At 39.5% G+C, this 16,885-nt stretch overlaps 1 protein-coding gene and 1 non-coding gene across 9 annotated transcripts in view; one reads left to right on the top strand and one right to left on the bottom strand.

Moving 5' to 3' along the window:
• Positions 1-16,885, top strand: part of LOC109678509 (uncharacterized) — a 171,492-nt gene that overhangs the window by 125,832 nt on the left and 28,775 nt on the right. For 2 of the 8 annotated variants that reach the window (XM_074058340.1, XM_074058339.1), the window contains exons 2-5: positions 4,057-4,143; positions 5,663-5,789; positions 7,697-7,789; positions 13,507-16,532. The exons of 5 other annotated variants lie outside the window; for them this stretch is intronic. In XM_074058340.1, coding sequence (XP_073914441.1) covers positions 4,135-4,143; positions 5,663-5,789; positions 7,697-7,789; positions 13,507-14,867 — 1,590 coding nt within the window. In that variant the 5' untranslated portion in view covers positions 4,057-4,134 and the 3' untranslated portion in view covers positions 14,868-16,532. Of the gene's footprint in view, positions 1-4,056; positions 4,144-5,662; positions 5,790-7,696; positions 7,790-11,092; positions 11,101-13,506; positions 16,533-16,885 lie in introns of those variants that run through there. One more of the 8 variants, XM_074058348.1, reaches the window with a different exon arrangement.
• On the bottom strand, positions 744-870 carry LOC141418371 (small nucleolar RNA SNORA51). Its single transcript, XR_012443023.1, has one exon. It is a non-coding gene; the product is annotated as a small nucleolar RNA SNORA51 (small nucleolar RNA).

A 16,885-nucleotide genomic window follows, 5' to 3' on the forward strand; every position in this document is an offset into this window, starting at 1 on the left:
CAATGTCAGAGTATGGCCCTTTAAATATTGATTAAAATATAATTTCCCTGTCTCATTTATCCTGTCTGATAAATGCATAAATACTTCATGAACACTACCTATTATTGTTTTGTGATTTGGGTAATTTCCCATCAACCTCCTATAGATCGGGAAAATTGAAAATTCTAAGCTGATTATGCTTTGAAAAAAAAGACAACCCACCCCCCGGAAAAAAAAAAAAACACTCAGACTTTCAGATAGTCTAGAATAATGACAAAATATTTTGGGGGGACATGGTTTTGAACTCAGGGCTCTCCTGCCACACACTGGGGAAATGCTGAGATTTCATTCCTGCTGGACCCCTTTGAACTGTTATCCAGAGGTAGTTTGAAACTATGTAAGTCTGTCAAGGGACCAGACATCTCTTGAAATTGTCTGTAAATTGTCGATACTCATTAATATGTCATTTTTCTGGGGAGAAATTCTGTAATGAGATTATCAAATGTGACCCCAGAAGATATAGATCCATGCACTAGTATCAAGGGGTGTAGAGTCTGGAACTGTTGTTTGATTTAACCTTATATAAAATTAGTGTTTAACAATAGGTGATGATTACATAAGCCATACTCCATCTACATGATGCACTTTAACAAATATTGTGGTCATCTGAGAAAAAAAGCATGTGGTCAATTGTAAGCAGTAGTCAATTTTGAAGAAGATGACTTAAACCTTTAATTATATATGAATTTTCTTTTTCTCCCACCCCATGTTTATCCATTGACAGTGCAGAAATAGCACAGGGCCTGGCTGAGATGTATTTGGGGTAGGTTTACTTTGCCTCTTCTTTCTATACAGTTGTAAGAACACAGTGTCATGAGCTCCGGAGAGGCCTGAATTTGTTTTAATAAACTGGGAGTGTGTGAGAGACATTTTGCAAAGATTATATGAAACTTGAATTTGTTATTCAGTGGAGAAAGGCAGAGATAAGGCATCAATTGTGTTCCAAATACAGTAAGCCTGCCTTAACCACTAATTTCTTGCAGGTGCCTTTGACTAAGCACAGTCAAAACATAATTTTTAAAAAATCAATAGAAATTTTAAAAACTTTTTATTTTGATGGTTTTGGGGCTTAAACTCAGGGCCTTGTGCTTGCTAGGCAAGTGTTTAACATGTGAGCCAGTCTGCCAGCCCTATTTTTTTTGTGTTGGGTATTTTTGAGCTAGGGTCTTGTGAAATATTTCTCTAGCCTGGCTTTAAAAGATGATCTTCCTGATCTCTGCCTCCTTAGTTGCTGGGATTGTAGGTACTAGCACCTTAAAAACAAAATTTTTAACTCCACACATGTATTAAGCAGTCCAGTTGATAGAAACTCAAGTCAGTCCCTTGTTATCATCAGTTGTGGCTAAGTCTTGTAAATTTTGTGTGAGCTGCTGTTTCCCTCCTCTTAATTTTGTGAAAATAATGTGTCCTCAAAAGCAAGATAAAAATGTGCTTAATTCAAGTAATAAAGTGAAAATTTTAGATTTGATTAAAGGCAGCATGTTTTTGCAGAATTTAGGCTATGTTATGGGGAAAATGAATCAAGCATCCACAGTACAATACTCTGGAGCTTGAGCATTGGTGGTTTTTCCCCACTGGTGGTCTCCTTGGAACATATACCCATGGATGCCACAGGTCTACTGTACTCTTGTACTTTAGTATACATTTTGTAATTTGGGAATGTTGCTTACACTTGATTGTGTTCATTCATAAAAGAACTTGATAGTGAATGTAGCCCATCATTTTGATGCAGAACAGATGGATTGAAGGGTGTTATTTCTTCCATGCTGTTTTTGTTGTTATCTGGGTGGTTTTTTTTTTGTTGTTGTTGTTTTGTTTTGTTTTTGTATTAAACCATTTGTATGTAAACACAGTTTTGTTTTTTTAAATTTGGGCAGTTCTGGAGTTTGAACTCAGTGCCTTGGGCTTGCTAGGTAGGTATTCTAGCACTTTAGCATCCCCATCAGCCCTGTTTTGTGTGGGTATTTTCCCAGTAAGGGCTCTAGGACTATACTTAGGCTGGTCTTGAACCACAGTTCTCCTGATCTCTGCCTCCTGAGTAGGTAGGATTATAGATGCCCAGCTTGACCCAGTTTCCTTAACAACTAGAAAATACTTCCTCCTCACAACGTTTTTTTTAGAATTTTATTTGTTCGAAAAGTTTTCATTTCTGGTGATCAATTTAATGTAAATATTTTGTAAAAAGAAAAAAGGCCTAAGGAATTTATCAAGAAAAGGGTTTTTTTATTTCTTTTTTAGTGCTAGGGATTGAACCTAGGGCCCCTCCCAGGCTAGGCAAGTACTGTACCACTGAGCTTCATCTCAACCCGAAAAAAATTTTTCATTGTCCACAGACCCGACATCCAGAATTAATGAGTAAAACTATTTTGGTGGCTTTGTTTTTTTTTTTACACTTTTTTCATTAAAATTGTCTATATGTGCTTGTTTTCTAAAATAGAAACATAAAAATTGATCAAAGAGATAAAGACTTTACAACACATTGTTTGGAAATAGAATCCAGTGTAGTCACAGGTTTTATTATACTACATGCCCTTTTATACGGTAGTGTGATAGTTCCCCTCTAACTTGAAAAACTCTTTCAAGAATTTATACCTTTTAGCTAGGTGCTGGTGGCTCATACCCATAATTCTAGCTACTAATGAGGCAAAGATCAGGAGGATCGTGGTTCGAAGCCAGCCTGGAAAATAATTTGAGAGAACCTATCTTGAAAAACTACTTCACAATAAAGGGATGGTGGAGTGGTTTGTGGTGTAGGTACTGAGTTCAAACCCCAGATCTGCAAAAAAAAAAAAAAAAAAAAATTATACCTATGAAGACATTGATTAAAACAATTACCAGGGAAAATTATAAAGATATTTGTCCAGAATTTGAGGTTTTCTTTTTGCTTATCTAAGTGGTCCAAGGTTACTCCTAAGTACAGATTTCTAATAACAGTCAAAAAGAAACAGTACAAGGAGTTAGTAGATTAATATTTAGAAATGTTAGGCAGAAGAACTTCATTGAGATTTCTTTGTTTGTTTATTGTGAGACTGGGGTTTGAACTCACAGCACCTTGTGCTTGCTAGGCAAGCATTCTATCACTTGATCCACACCTCCAGTCCCTTTTGCTGTGGTTATTTTTGGCAAGGGTACTTTCAAGAACTACTTACCCCTAGATTGGCCTTGAACCTTAATCTTCCCAATCTCAGCCTCTCAAGTAGTTAGGATTATAGGTGTGAGCCATAGGCATCAGGCTGATTTCACTTTTTTTTAGAGTGATTATTCTGATCTATTGCATAGATAGAATATTATTCTAAAGGGCAATTCTGAATATATACTTAATGTCTATAAAACATCTATCACTTGGAAGTTCTTAATAAATAGCTATGTGTCTAGCTACCAATTACTACCCACATCTCTTCAGCCTAAGTTGTAAGAAAGAGAATGGCAGGAAAGCAATGTGGATGATTGTGATGGGATAAAGGGAAGAGAGATGAGCCCACAGGCTTTTGGAAGTTGTTGTCCTTGGTACAGGCAGACCGAGCTGCTGTGCTGCAGTTTTGTAGTGGTAATGGCTGCCAGGCTTGGTACTTACAAGTTTTTATTTTTATGTCTGGTAAATCCAAGCAGGATTGTGAGACATTTTTTTGTGTTGTTGTGGCTTGAACTCAAGGCGTACACCTTAGCCATTCCATCTGCCATTTCTTTCTTCAGGATTTTTTGGAGATCGTGTCTTGCAAACTCATTGCCAGGCTCTTGAAAAGGTTTTTCAAGTTAGAGGGGAACTATCACACCACCCTGACTTTGAACCCCGATCCTCCTCATCTGTGCCTACTGAGTAGCTAGTATTATAGCCATGAGACTCTGGTTTAGATGATTGTTTCAGGAGATTATATTAGGCTAGGCTTCTTCAAATCTTTCTATCTCTGTGTGTGTGTGGGGGGGGTGATCAGATGAGGGGAAAGGTCATATTAACTCAAGTCATTTGGCAACTTCTAAAACCTATCTCACCTCATGAACTTGTTCTCCTCCCCCTAGGTCTGGCCTCTGTGGACTCTGAGCTTCTCCTGTCAAATAAACCCAAAGGAGGGTTGACCAGTCTTACATTTCTAAACCATGGCCCAGGTAAGTTACTATTTATTTCTTCTAGAAATACTGTCATGTTAAGGCCTTAGGAACATTTCTTTGTCCTGAAACTTCCTGTCTATCAACTCCTTCTCAGGAACCTTCTCTCAGTTGTTTTAGATCCAGTGAAGGATAAAACCAGGTAACACAGTCATTGTCTTAGTCTTTTCTGTCATTGTTCATGCAGTCATAGAACAAATCAGCGTGTCTACATTTGTTCAGTCTGCTCAAAGCTGCAATGGAACAGAAGTCATTTGCTTGAGGGAGATATTTGACTATCTCTTCTGAGCTGATGAAAGAGGATGAGCCATTTAACTACTCATAACAGTACTCTGAACTTTTCTAGACTAGAGTTTTCAAACTATGTAACATAAGGTTTGCTGTTGGTTGGCCTCAGCATTAGTCTGTGGTGAGAGAGATTTTGTGTTTTTTGAGGCTTTTAGGACTGGGTAGGAATATGGCTGCAGAGATATCTAGGATTTTCTCTAGGAATTCCTAAAAGAGTTGCACACCAGAAACAAGATTCTGTGTGTAGTTGGACAGGATGTGCTACTGGTTTGGAATGATATCTTTGTACTTCTGAATCATGATACATCTATATATCATCTAACTTAATGAAGAAAGAATGCATAAAGGGAGGAATGAAAAGTCATAGCAGGTAAGATAATGCAGATATGGAAGTAATCAAAGAGACTGAGAATTGAGGAGGACTTAAAACTTTGTTCAGAATACCTAAATATAGAAGAATAAAGATTAAGTATCATACATCTGTTACCTATACTAGTATACAACCAGTTTAAAAAGTTCCTGAAAGCATCTGTCATAAGCTGGGGGTGTAACTTGGTGGCAGACTACCTGCTTAGCAAGAAAAGGCCCTGGGTTTGATCCCCAGCACCAAAAACAAAAAATCCAAGAATGTGTCATAACAACGAAAAAATGCTTATCATATAATCTGCTTCTACAGTAAATGTGGAAGAAATTCTTTAATTGTATTCAGATCCTCTTCTAGGAAAGAGATATCATAGGGAACATTTAAAAAAAAAAAGTCTGGTCTTTAAGGGGAAAAGACTATAACTCACATTCCTTGAGTTTTGAGGTAGACCATTAGCTGGCAGAAACTTTTTATATTCAGTATTTATTTAATTGGAACACTGATGTGTTTTCAGACAGGGTCTTGCTATGAAGCCAGGCTAACTTTGAACATACAATCTTCCTGCCTGAGTCCCCCCAAGTGCTGGAATTACAGGAATATACCACCATGCCCAGTGAGATTATTTCTTTTTCTTTCCTAGATATGTTTGAATTGTTGAGGTATGCCAGAGTATATCAGAAGCTGTGTTTATAGCCACAGGATCTTTCAAGAATGCATAGGCACTTGAGGCACAATCTTTCCTAACTCACTTATGTTACATTCTTTCAGTTCAAACCTGTTTGCTTGTTCTAGTTCCTTCCATCTTTTCTCCTGTCTTAAAATTAATTTTCTTTCATTTCAATTGTAATATATAATTTGCTGTTTCAGGGATCAGTGATGTTCAGTGATGTATCCATAGTATTCTCTCAGGAAGAGTGGGAATACTTGGACCTTGAGCAAAAGGACTTGTACAGAGATGTGATGTTGGAGAACTATCACAACATGGTCTCACTCGGTAAGGTTATTTGCCTTTAGAGGTTTAGACTGTGTTCTCTATAACATGAGCTTTTTCCTCTGGAAATGTCAGTAATATATTTCAAGAAACTATCTTATTTTCTCCTCCCTGTTTTTTTTTTTTTTTGTAGCTCTGAGGGTTGAACTCAGGGCCTACACCTTGGGCCACTCTATCAGCCCTTTTTTTGTGTGTTAGGTGTTTTTGAGATAGGTTATGGAGAACTTTTTGCCCAGTCTGGCTTTGAACAGCGATCCTCCTGAATAGGTAGGATCACAGGTTTGACCTAATGGTGCTCAGCTTCCGCCCTGTTCTTAAAGGAATGGTTTGAGCTTCTTTCCTTGGAAATGAGCACCTTTCTTAAATATATTCACTGCCTGCTAAGTGGCCCTCAGACCCTTTGAAAACTGGATTTGAAATCTAGGAGATTTAAAGACCTAATTTTATAATTGAAAATAAAATCCAGAGCTTTGCCTGTAACATTGTATGAAATAGCAGTAAATGTCTTGGGAAGTTTCTTGTTTTCGTCAGCAAAAGAACAGTACTTATATTGAATGAACTATACATGGTGCTGTTAGGCAATGTTTAGGTATAAATATATCTTCATGTAGTCTTCACAGTTATCTTGTGAGATAGGCACTGTTATCATCACTGTTTTATAGATGAGGAAAATACAGCATAGAAGTGCACCTTGTCCAGAATCATGCAATTATGATGTAGCAAAGGCAGAATTTGAACCAGGTGGTCTGTGATCTCAAATGCTGTCGCCTATGAAAAAGGAACACTTGCATGAATATAAATTGGGAGTGAAGGGGGTAATGTGTTTGAACTGGAGGCCTTGCATTTGCTAGGCAAGCCCTCTATCACTTGAGCCATATCCCAGTTCTTTTGCCTTTTAGTATTTCTCAGGGTCTAGTACTTTTGCCTGGACTGACTTCACACTGTGATCCTGCCTTTGTCCCCTCAGTAGCTAAAATTACAGGTATGTGCACCATGCCTGGGTTTTTTTGTTGTTGTTGTTTTGATAAAGGATTTTTGCTAACTATTTTTGTGCAGGATGGCTTCAACCCATGATCCTCCTATTACTATCTCTCTACCTCTCAGTTCGCTGGGATTATGGTTGTACACTGCATGCTCTGCCCTTCTATGAATACAAGTTTTTTTTTTCTATTGTTTTGTTATTCATATGTGCATACAACGCTTGGGTCATTTCTCCCCCCTGCCCCCTTCCCCTCCCTTACGACTTGTCCACCCTCTCCCTCTCCCCCACATCCCCTCAATACCTGGCAGAAACTATTTTGCCCTTATCTCTAATTTTGTTGTAGAGAGAGTATAAGCAATAATAGGAAGGAACAAGGGTTTTTGCTGGTTGAGATAAGAGTAGCTATACAGGGAGTTGACTCACATTAATTTCCTGTGCGTGTGTGTTACCTTCTAGGTTAATTCTTTTTGATTTAACCTTTTCTCTAGTTCCTGGTCCCCTTTTCCTATTGGCCTCAGTTGCTTTTAAGGTATCTGCTTTAGTTTCTCTGCGTTAAGGGCAACAAATGCTAGCTAATTTTTTAGGTGTCTTACCTACCTATCCTCACCCCTCTCTTGTGTGCTCTCGCTTTTATCATGTGCTCAAAGTCCAATCCCCTTGTTGTGTTTGCCCTTGATCTAATGTCCACATATGATGGATGAATATAAGTTTTAAAGAGACCTTTTCCTTCCCTCTCTAATCTCTATTTATTGTACAACTTTTACATCAATTTTTTTAACCCATCTTTACCTCTTTGTTTTAAAGCTTTTATCATATCAATTGCCATTCTGACCTACAGTTTATTACCAATTTCACCAGGATGAACTGAAGTAATTTTAAATTTATGCTTTAGCTCCATATCAGCTTATGTTTCTTTTCTTCTAAACAGGATGCTTCATTTCTAAACCAGATGTGATTTCCTTACTGGAGCAAGGAAAAGAGCCATGGAAAGTTGTGAAGAAGGGAAGAAGGCGATATTCAGGTCAGTGAACCAGTCCAGCTAGGGGAAACCACCCAGCTAGCTGGGGAGGAGGCATTCTTTCTGATGTTGTTTTGAAAGCCCTCTTTAGAGGTCCATTGCCCAAGGGGAAATTTCTGAAGCCTGGGAAGCAAATTAAGGTCTTAGGTTGGTGCACTAAAAGAACTACTTCTTCATCCCATTTACCAAACTTCTTTTTTTGTTTTTTTTTTTTGCAATTTTTCTAATCTTTGAGGGTTCTGGGAGTAGGCAAAGGTAGCTAGATAGCTGAACAGATAGTCAACTTCTGAACCGGTTATTACTATAGGCATTGTCAATACACTGGTAAATAAGACCAGTAAAGTTCTTATCTCCATGGAATTTGCCTTGTAATAAGAAATCTAGTAACTATAAGTAAATTCAAAGAACATTGTCAAGTAATAAAAGAGTGCTATGAAGGAAAATAAGCAGAATAAGAGGATGGCGAATACCGTAGGATGGGAAGTCTTTAAATTATGGTGAAATGTACATTCTTGTTTTCAACTTCCTGTAAATTCTAGCCAAAATATGATTCCCATTTGCCTTTTCCATGTGTTTACTTTCTCACTTAGGGGAAATATTAATGTAATAGACTAGAAGTACAGTAATCCCTTTCTTTAATCTCTACTTCTGTCCTCTTTTCATCTCTCATTGTACTTGTTAGAAAAGATTTCTTAAACTGAGCATGATAGTACAAACCTGTAATCTCAGTGCTCAGAGGCTGATGCAGGAGGATCATGAGTTCAAGGCCAACATCTGGCAGAGTGGCTCTAGTGGTAGAGTTCCTGCCTAGCAAGCGTGAGGCTCTGAGTAAAAAAAAAAAAGTTCAAGGCCAGTCTGGGCTACACACTGACACCCTGTCTCAAAAATGTTTTTTAAAAATGCCAATGGATTATGAGTTGTTTAAGTGGTAAAGAGTGGAGAGAACAAAAAGAGGAAGAAGAAGAGGTTTGGCTTGAACAGCTGAGTGAACTGAAACAAAATTCACTGAGGAAGAGCAGGTTGGAAGTTTCATCTTAAGAGTTTGATTTGGTTATTTTAAGTTTTAGATGTTTCTTATTTATCCAGTTTGAGATGTGAGTAGGAAATTGTATAAGTACTTCTAGAGCCAGGAAGACATTAAGGCATGGTAAACATTTGATTGTCTTCACTTTTATGGTTGGAATTTATATCTGTGGGTTTGGATGTAGTGACATAGGAAGGCATGCCAAGTAGAAGAAAGAAGGTAAGGAGAAGAGGCCTGAAGCTGAATCATGGAGGCTTCTGCCATTTAGGTCTTTGAATTGAAGTTTCACAGAGTATATGAAGAAGGAGCAGCATAGCTAGGTTCCAGAGGCTCAGGCCTGTAATTGTAACTCTCAGAAGGCAGAGATTAGGAGGATCACAGTTCGAAGCCAACGAGGGCAAGCACTTTGTGAGACCCTATCTCAAACATAACACACACACACACACACACACACACACACAAAAGCTGACAGAATGGCTCAAGTGGTAGCACGCCTGCCTAGCAAGCATGAAGCCCTATAATCAGATTCTAGTACCATCAAAGGAGCAGCCATTGAGATAAAATAAAAGCAAAAGTAAATGTTTCTGGTTGGAGGAAGTAGAGTGGAGGAAGTAGAGAGTGAGCACTGAGAATTGACCCCAGGTTCTACTAAATGGAGAATGCTGGTGACCTTGTCAAGAATGAGTTCAGTAGAGTCAAGATGAAAACCAGAGAGGAGTGAGGTGTAATAAGAGAGGTGCAGGTGTGAGGCAGAGATGCAAGTGAGTATAAGACAACTGTTTGGAGGAATTAGGTATGAAGGGAAGCTGGGAGACAGGGTTGGTAGTTACACTGGGGACATGGATTGTAAGCAGTGCATTTTATGATATATTAGAGCACATTTGTGTGCTCAGGAAATCATTCTGCAAGTAGAAGTCACTGATTTAGAGAGGGCGTAATTGTGGGATCAGTGTCTTTAAGACTGAGGTGGCAGAGGGGAGGGCAGTGCAGTTATGCATTCAGGTAGGTTGGTCGGTGCTGGAGAGAAGACAGCATGTTTTTTATTGCTGTTTTCTCAGTGAAGTAGATCATCATAGAATAGAAGGACTGTTCCATACAAGTTGAGCATTCCTAATCTGAAATAAGTGTGTCTTTCAATGTGCCGTTAAGGAGAAAATTGCTGTGTTTTTGTTTTGTAAGCCATCTTTCTTTAGTGCAGTATCACTTTATGAACACAGTTTGGAAGTTCTCAGTTGAAACAGAAGTAGGTTGGCTTATCTTTCCAACCTAGGAAACTTTTTAAATTCTTTTTCTTGGGAGAAGGGAATGATAAGTCCAACCACATTCTCTATTTGCACTTTGGTAATTGATCTATTTAAACATTACATATTTTTTGATGGTCAGTTAATATTTTCCTGAAAAAAAAAGCCATTTTAGCTGTGTTTTAAATTTTAAGAGCTGTTATTTTTCCAGTTATGCTCTATATTCATGACTATTTCACTTTGTCATTTCTTGTTTGTTCTGTCTCTGCTTTTTCGGACAGGATCTTAACTGTGTATCCCAGGCTGCCCTCAAAGTAGCAATCCTGTCTCTGCCTCCTGATTGCTGGGGTTACAGTCTTCTGCCACCATGCCTGGCTTACTTTTTCATTTCTTATTTCTATGCTTGTTCTTTGTTTTTGATCCTGGACATCAGAAATGCTATGCAAGCACTGTACCCCTGAGCTATATCTCCAGCCCTTTTATATTTTATTTTGAGATAGAGTTTTGCTAAATTTCCCAGACTAGCTAAAGCTTTCAATTCTCTTGCCTCAGCCTCCAGAGAAGCTGGGATTACACTCAGGTACCACCACTCCAGGCTCGTTTTCGTTGATTAAACACAATTTATCTATTTTACTAATTTAAAAAAATCCAGCTAAGTGCTGTTGGCTCACAGGAGGCGGATTGCAGTTCAACACCAGCCAGGGAGGGAGGTTCACAAGACCCCATCTGTACCAGTAGCTGGGTGCAGTGGGTACATGCTTATCATCCTAGACTATGTGGGAGACTGAAATCAGGAGAAATGCAGTTGCAGGCCTAACCCCATTTCTTTCTTTTTTTTGAAGTGCTGGGGCTTGAACTCAGGGCCTACACCCTATACCTTGAGCCACTCCACTTCACCAGCCTTTTTTTATGAAGGGTTGTTTTGAGATAGAGTCTCACAGACTAATTGCCTGAGCTGACTTGATCCCTGATCCTTCTGATCTCTGCCTCCTGAGTAGCTAGAATTACAGGCGTGAGCCACCAGCGCCCATCCTTAAAAAGCTGGACATGTGGCATGCTCCTGTCATCCCAGTGACTGGAAAGTATAAGATAGGAGGTTCACTATCGAGTCCTGCCTGGGCAAAAAGTGAGCCCCCATCTCCAAAATAACCCTCACAGAAAGGACTAGAGGTGTGGATCAAGTGATAGAATGCCTTCCTAGCAAGCCAAAGCTCTGAATTCAAACCCAGTGCCATATTGTAACTAATTCTGCCATGATAGGGTCTCACGAATTATTTGCTCAAGCTGGGTTCAGAGAGCGATGCTCCTGATCTCCTTAGTGTAGCTGGTATTGCAGGCGAGAGCCTCCAGTGCCTAGCTTGACTAGAATTTTGAATAAATTTTATTCTTTTATTTTTACCACTGTGTTTAGTTTTTGAATGTTCTTCTCAACACTGCTGTTGTATTTTATGGACACATGAATTTTTTTTAACTCATTGTTTACTAAAAAACAAAGATTATTTGGAATTTTATTTCCCTGTTGACCTAAGGTGTATTTAATTTGCTTTTAAAAATGTCAGGCAGAGTTTCTTTTCTCATTATCATTAATTTCTAATTTTAGTAGAAAGTTTTTATGATTTCAACTTGTACTTAGGGTTTTTTGTTTTGTTTTCTTTTTTTGATCCTACTGGGGTTTGAACTTAGAGCTTCACTCTTGCTAGATATGTGGTCTACCACTTCAGCCACTCCACCAGCCCTGTGTTTTCAAACTTTTATACAGAATACATTGTAGTAAGAGAAAACCTCATCCTTTTTATCTCTCATGTGAGTCATTTGGCACTACTGATTATTCTTCTACTAGCTTACCATCCTCTGTTCTGCATACAACATGATCTTGTTAGCAAGGACTTCACATTCAAATAACTGCAATAATTTTTTTCTGTATTGGTGAGTTACTATCATGTCACATTTTTTTCTTTTTTCACCCTAGGCTTTCATAAGAATTTCCCCAGTATATTAACATGTTTCCCTGGTTGCAAAATCAGTGATGTCTGGGTGCTCACACCTATAATTCTTAACTACTTGGGAGGTAGAGATCAGGAGGATTGTAAGACCCTATCTTGAGTGGTGGAGTGTCTCAGAGTGTAGGGCCTGAGTTCAGACGCTAGTACCACAAAGAAAAAAAAAGTGATATACATTTCCAGAAAATATAGAATGGCCTCTTGTATGAGGCAATGGAATGAAGACCAGAGTAAGCAGAGGAGAAAAACAAACTCAGTGGAAGTGGATGGGTATTAGGATGGACAGATGTAAAGGGAGGTATTCCTTAACAGTTTTGCCATAGTGTTGAGACACAGGAAAAGCCATGTGTAGCTTTTCGAAGGAGGAAATGGGTATTGCAGAGGGCACTGCCTAGAAGAGGATATAAAGAATGGATGGATGTAGGATGTATATGAATATGCAGCCACCTTTTCCATTCATTTATTTAGCTCAGATGAATTTAATCATTGGTGTAAAGTGTGAGAGATTACAAGCAGAGAATATAAGTATATAACTATGAGAAATAAATGAGCCAAAATCTATTATGTTCTATGGGTGTGTTATTTTAAAGAGTAAATTTCACTTAGTTCTTCTCTTAAGGTTTATAGGTAAGGATAAGCAGAGTAGAATGGGGGTTCAAGCTCAGTGGTAGAGTGCTTGCCTAGCATGGACATTGAAGAAAAAAAAAAAACACAAACAACAAAAAATAGTAAGAACTGCAAAAGTTATTAAGTATATGATTTAAAAATTGAGAGATAATACACAGGCAATGAATGCAGAATAACAACATAGATTTAGGTACTGTTACATGAAAGGGTAAATATCAAAGAAAGTGATTTTGGTCAAAGACCTAGGGTGTGAAGGAACTTACCAGGCAAAGAGCCCAATCAGGAGATTTGTGAGAGATAGAGCACACTGTGCAGATCCTGAGAGAGGAAAGTTAAGTTGAAACATATAAGATTTGATGGGGCACCTCTCAGGTAGCAGTAAATGAGACAGTGGTTTAGGTAAACAAAGCCTTGTTAACTACAGTGAGTTTGATGTTTTTTCCAGGCATACGAGTGAGATAATGTTGTTGAAAAAATTAAAGTATAGATTCCTAATGCTTCATCTCCATCAGAATCAATGTGTGAAAAATCTTAATGGTTCTCATAGAATGTAGAACACGATCTAGGCTATTTGGGTGGTGTTCAGACCTTAGATCGGAAACAAGCTTCTCAGTGATCCTGATCCATACCTCAACCAAGAACCAGTGACTTAAAATGCTTGTTTAATTATCAATTTTACTTTCCATTGGTCCCTATTGCTTTTTTTTCTTTTACTGCTTTTATAACAATATTTCAGTGTTTGATTGAAAATAACTTTTGTTGTCTTTTCTATGGGAATTTTACTTTTAGAAAAAGAAAACATGTAGTTGTTTTCTTATTTTCTTTTAGATGTTGAGACCAGGTATGGGACTAAGAAGTTATTTACAAAAAATGATATTTATGAAACAAATTTGTCTCCGTGGAAGATAATGGAAAGAATTAAAAACCATGGCCTTAAGGCCCTCCCTTTAAAAACTGATTGGGAGTCCAGAAGAAAATCTGAAGGACAAGAGAGATATTTCAGTCAAGTAAAAATCACATCCAAAAAAGTGTCTTCTTACCAAAAGCACTCATCTACTCCTCCATATCAGAGAATTCAGTTTGTGGAGAAACCCTATGAATGCAAGGAATGTGGGAAGGCTTTTAAAGTGCGCCAACAACTAACTTTTCACTATAGAATTCACACTGGTGAGAAACCCTACAAATGTAAGGAGTGTGGGATGGCCTTTAGACAGACTGCGCACCTTACTCGACATCAGAGGCTTCATTCTGGTGAAAAACTCTATGAATGTAAGAAATGTGGGGAAGCTTTTATATATGGTCCCGACCTTCGAGTGCATCAAAAGATCCACGTTGGTGAGAAGCCCTATGAATGTAAGGAGTGTGGGAAGGCGTTCAGAGTGCGAGGACAGCTTACTCTCCATCAGAGGATTCATACTGGTGAGAAGCCCTATGTGTGTAAGGAGTGTGGGAAGGCCTTTAGACAGTACGCACACCTCACTCGACATCAGAAGCTTAATACTGCCGACAGAATCTATGAGTGTAAAGAATGCGGGAAAGACTTTTTGTGTGGCTCTGGTCTTAGAGTACATCACAAACTTCACACTGGTGAGAAGCCCTATGAAAGCGAAGAACATGGGAAGGTCTTTAGAGTTCGACAACAACTAACACTCCATCAGAGAATTCATACTGGTGAGAAGCCCTATGAATGTAAGGAGTGTGGAAAAACATTTAGTCGTGGTTATGGTCTCATCCTCCATCATAGGATTCATACTGGTGAAAAACCATATGCATGTAAGGAGTGTGGGATGGCCTTTAGACAGATTGTACACCTTACTCGACATCAGAGGCTTCATTCTGGTGAAAAACTATATGAGTGTAAGGAATGTGGGGAAGCTTTCATATATGGTCCCGACCTTCGAGTGCATCAGAAGATCCACGTTGGTGAGAAGCCCTATGAATGTAAGGAGTGTGGAAAAACATTTAGTCGTGGTTATTGTCTCATCCTCCATCATAGAATTCATACTGGTGAGAAGCCCTATGAATGTAAGGAGTGTGGAAAAACATTTAGTCGTGGTTATTCGCTCATCCTCCATCATAGAATACATACTGGTGAAAAACCCTACAAATGTAAGGAGTGTGGGATGGCCTTTAGACAGATTGTACACCTTACTCAACATCAGAGGCTTCATTCTGCTAAAACACTATGAATGTAAGGAATATAGGGAAGCTTTCATCTATGTTTTGACATTAGAGTTCATTAGAGAATCCTCATTGGTGAGAAGCCCTATGAATGTAAGGAGAGTGGAAAAACATTTAGTCGTGGTTATCATCTCATCCTCCATCATAGAATTCATACTGGTGAAAAACCGTGTGCATGTAAGGAGTATGGGATGGCCTTTAGACAGATTGTACACCTTTCTCGACATCAGAGGCTTCATTCTGATGAAAAACTGAATGTAAGGAATATGGGGAAGCTTTCATATATGGTTCCGACCTTAATGTGCCTCAGAAGATCCACGTTGGTGAAAAGCCCTATCAACGTATATAGTTTTTGAGACTTGAAAAAACACATGACAAAAGGACTGGTGGAGTGGCTCAAGTGGTGAGTGCCTGTATTGGTAAGTGCACACCTCCGAGTTCAAACTCCAGTCCCACCAAAAAACTAAGTCAAAAGTATGTGTGAATGGCATCACTGAACCTCCCTGGGCATCATTCCTGTACTGCACACACTGTCTTCCCTGTGGTTAGCCCTCTGTGGCCCTTTCTCATTCAGCCCCGACTCTTGGATGCTGCTTCTCATCCCTTCTCTTCAGAGGCATTACTTGCTCAGCAATTTTCCTTCATGTCCCTCCCTTTTGAGTTTTTCTCCACTGTATTATTCCCATCACTATAAAACAAGCTGTAATTTCCCTACATGGAGCCCAGATTACCTCTGCTAAACAAAACAAAAGAATAGGAAAAAAGTTTTTTTATTGTGACAAAATACCTGAGAGAAACAATTTAAATGAAGGAAAAGTTTATTGGCTCACAGTTTCAGAGGTTTCAGCCCTTGGCCGGCTGACTCCATTGCTGCCAGGCCTGAGCTAATCACGGCAGACAGGCATTGAGAGAAGGGGCTGAGCACAAGGTCTACCCTCCCAGGACATCCCCTTCCCTGTGGCCCACCTCCAAGTCTGCCCCCCACCGCCTATTGTCCACCACCTCCGATCAACGAATCAATGAATGGTGAGGTCAGACTCCTTATGACCCATTCACTCCTCAGTAGCGTCACCAGCTGGGGACCAAGACTTAACATAGGAGCCTTTGGGGAAAACACTTCATATCCAACTGAAACAGATGGTAGGGACCTGTACCTCTCCCTGGAGCACTGGGACAGGAGGTAAGCATTGTTAGAGCACCAGTTAAGTACTGTTTAAGGTATTTGTTATTAGAAGTACAGGCGGTGGTGGTCCGTTTTCAAGGCATTTAACCCTGAACGGAAAAGCTTGTATTCACCGGGAGAATCTCACACAAGGTGCTGGGGGCGGGGTCATGATAAAATGAACTAGGTAAAAACTACCTAAGTGCCAGAAAGCACATATCACCGTGAGGCCTTTCTGGCATAAAGACAGAAAGGGAGGAGGAGACATAAGTCCGCTTCTCAAATTGGGCCATTGCCAAGAGAGGCATACTTAAAAATCACCCAATAGGAAATAATAAAGCTGAGCGCGACATTCAGGAAGCCTTGTACCCAGCTTAGCGCTCAGCCGTTGAGGAACGGGGGAGGGACCTGCGAGCTGGGTAAAACGCCTACTGTAACCTTCCTGGTTGTACCTGGCTTACCAGACACCCAATCTTGCAAGACCATCATTAAATTCTCACTTTTTGCTGTACTTCACGTTGTCTCTGAGTCCATTCTTTGCGTTTGGACAGGTGAGCGTATTTCTCACAGTTCTGATATCTTTGTTCTAATCAATCACCTTTTTGAAAGTTTTCCTTTAAATGCGCTGAGTCGTTGGGTCTGGGGAGACTTCACTCCCTAATTGGCAGCCGCTAGCCCCTTCTCTGGAGCCCTGGCTGCTTTAAGCAAAGAATAGTCAGCAAGGCAGAAAGTCTTGCGCAACCTAAGTATGACTCCAGCTCCAGATGGCACCGCCCCAGCAAGCGGCTGGTAACCTGACTTCAGCCTAAGGAAAGACCAACTGCCACAACTGCCACGCCCACCCAGGCTGGAGGGGGCGCTTTG

Source organism: Castor canadensis, chromosome 16, assembly GCF_047511655.1.
Source record: "Castor canadensis chromosome 16, mCasCan1.hap1v2, whole genome shotgun sequence".
In the NCBI taxonomy this organism is placed as follows: domain Eukaryota; kingdom Metazoa; phylum Chordata; class Mammalia; order Rodentia; family Castoridae; genus Castor; species Castor canadensis.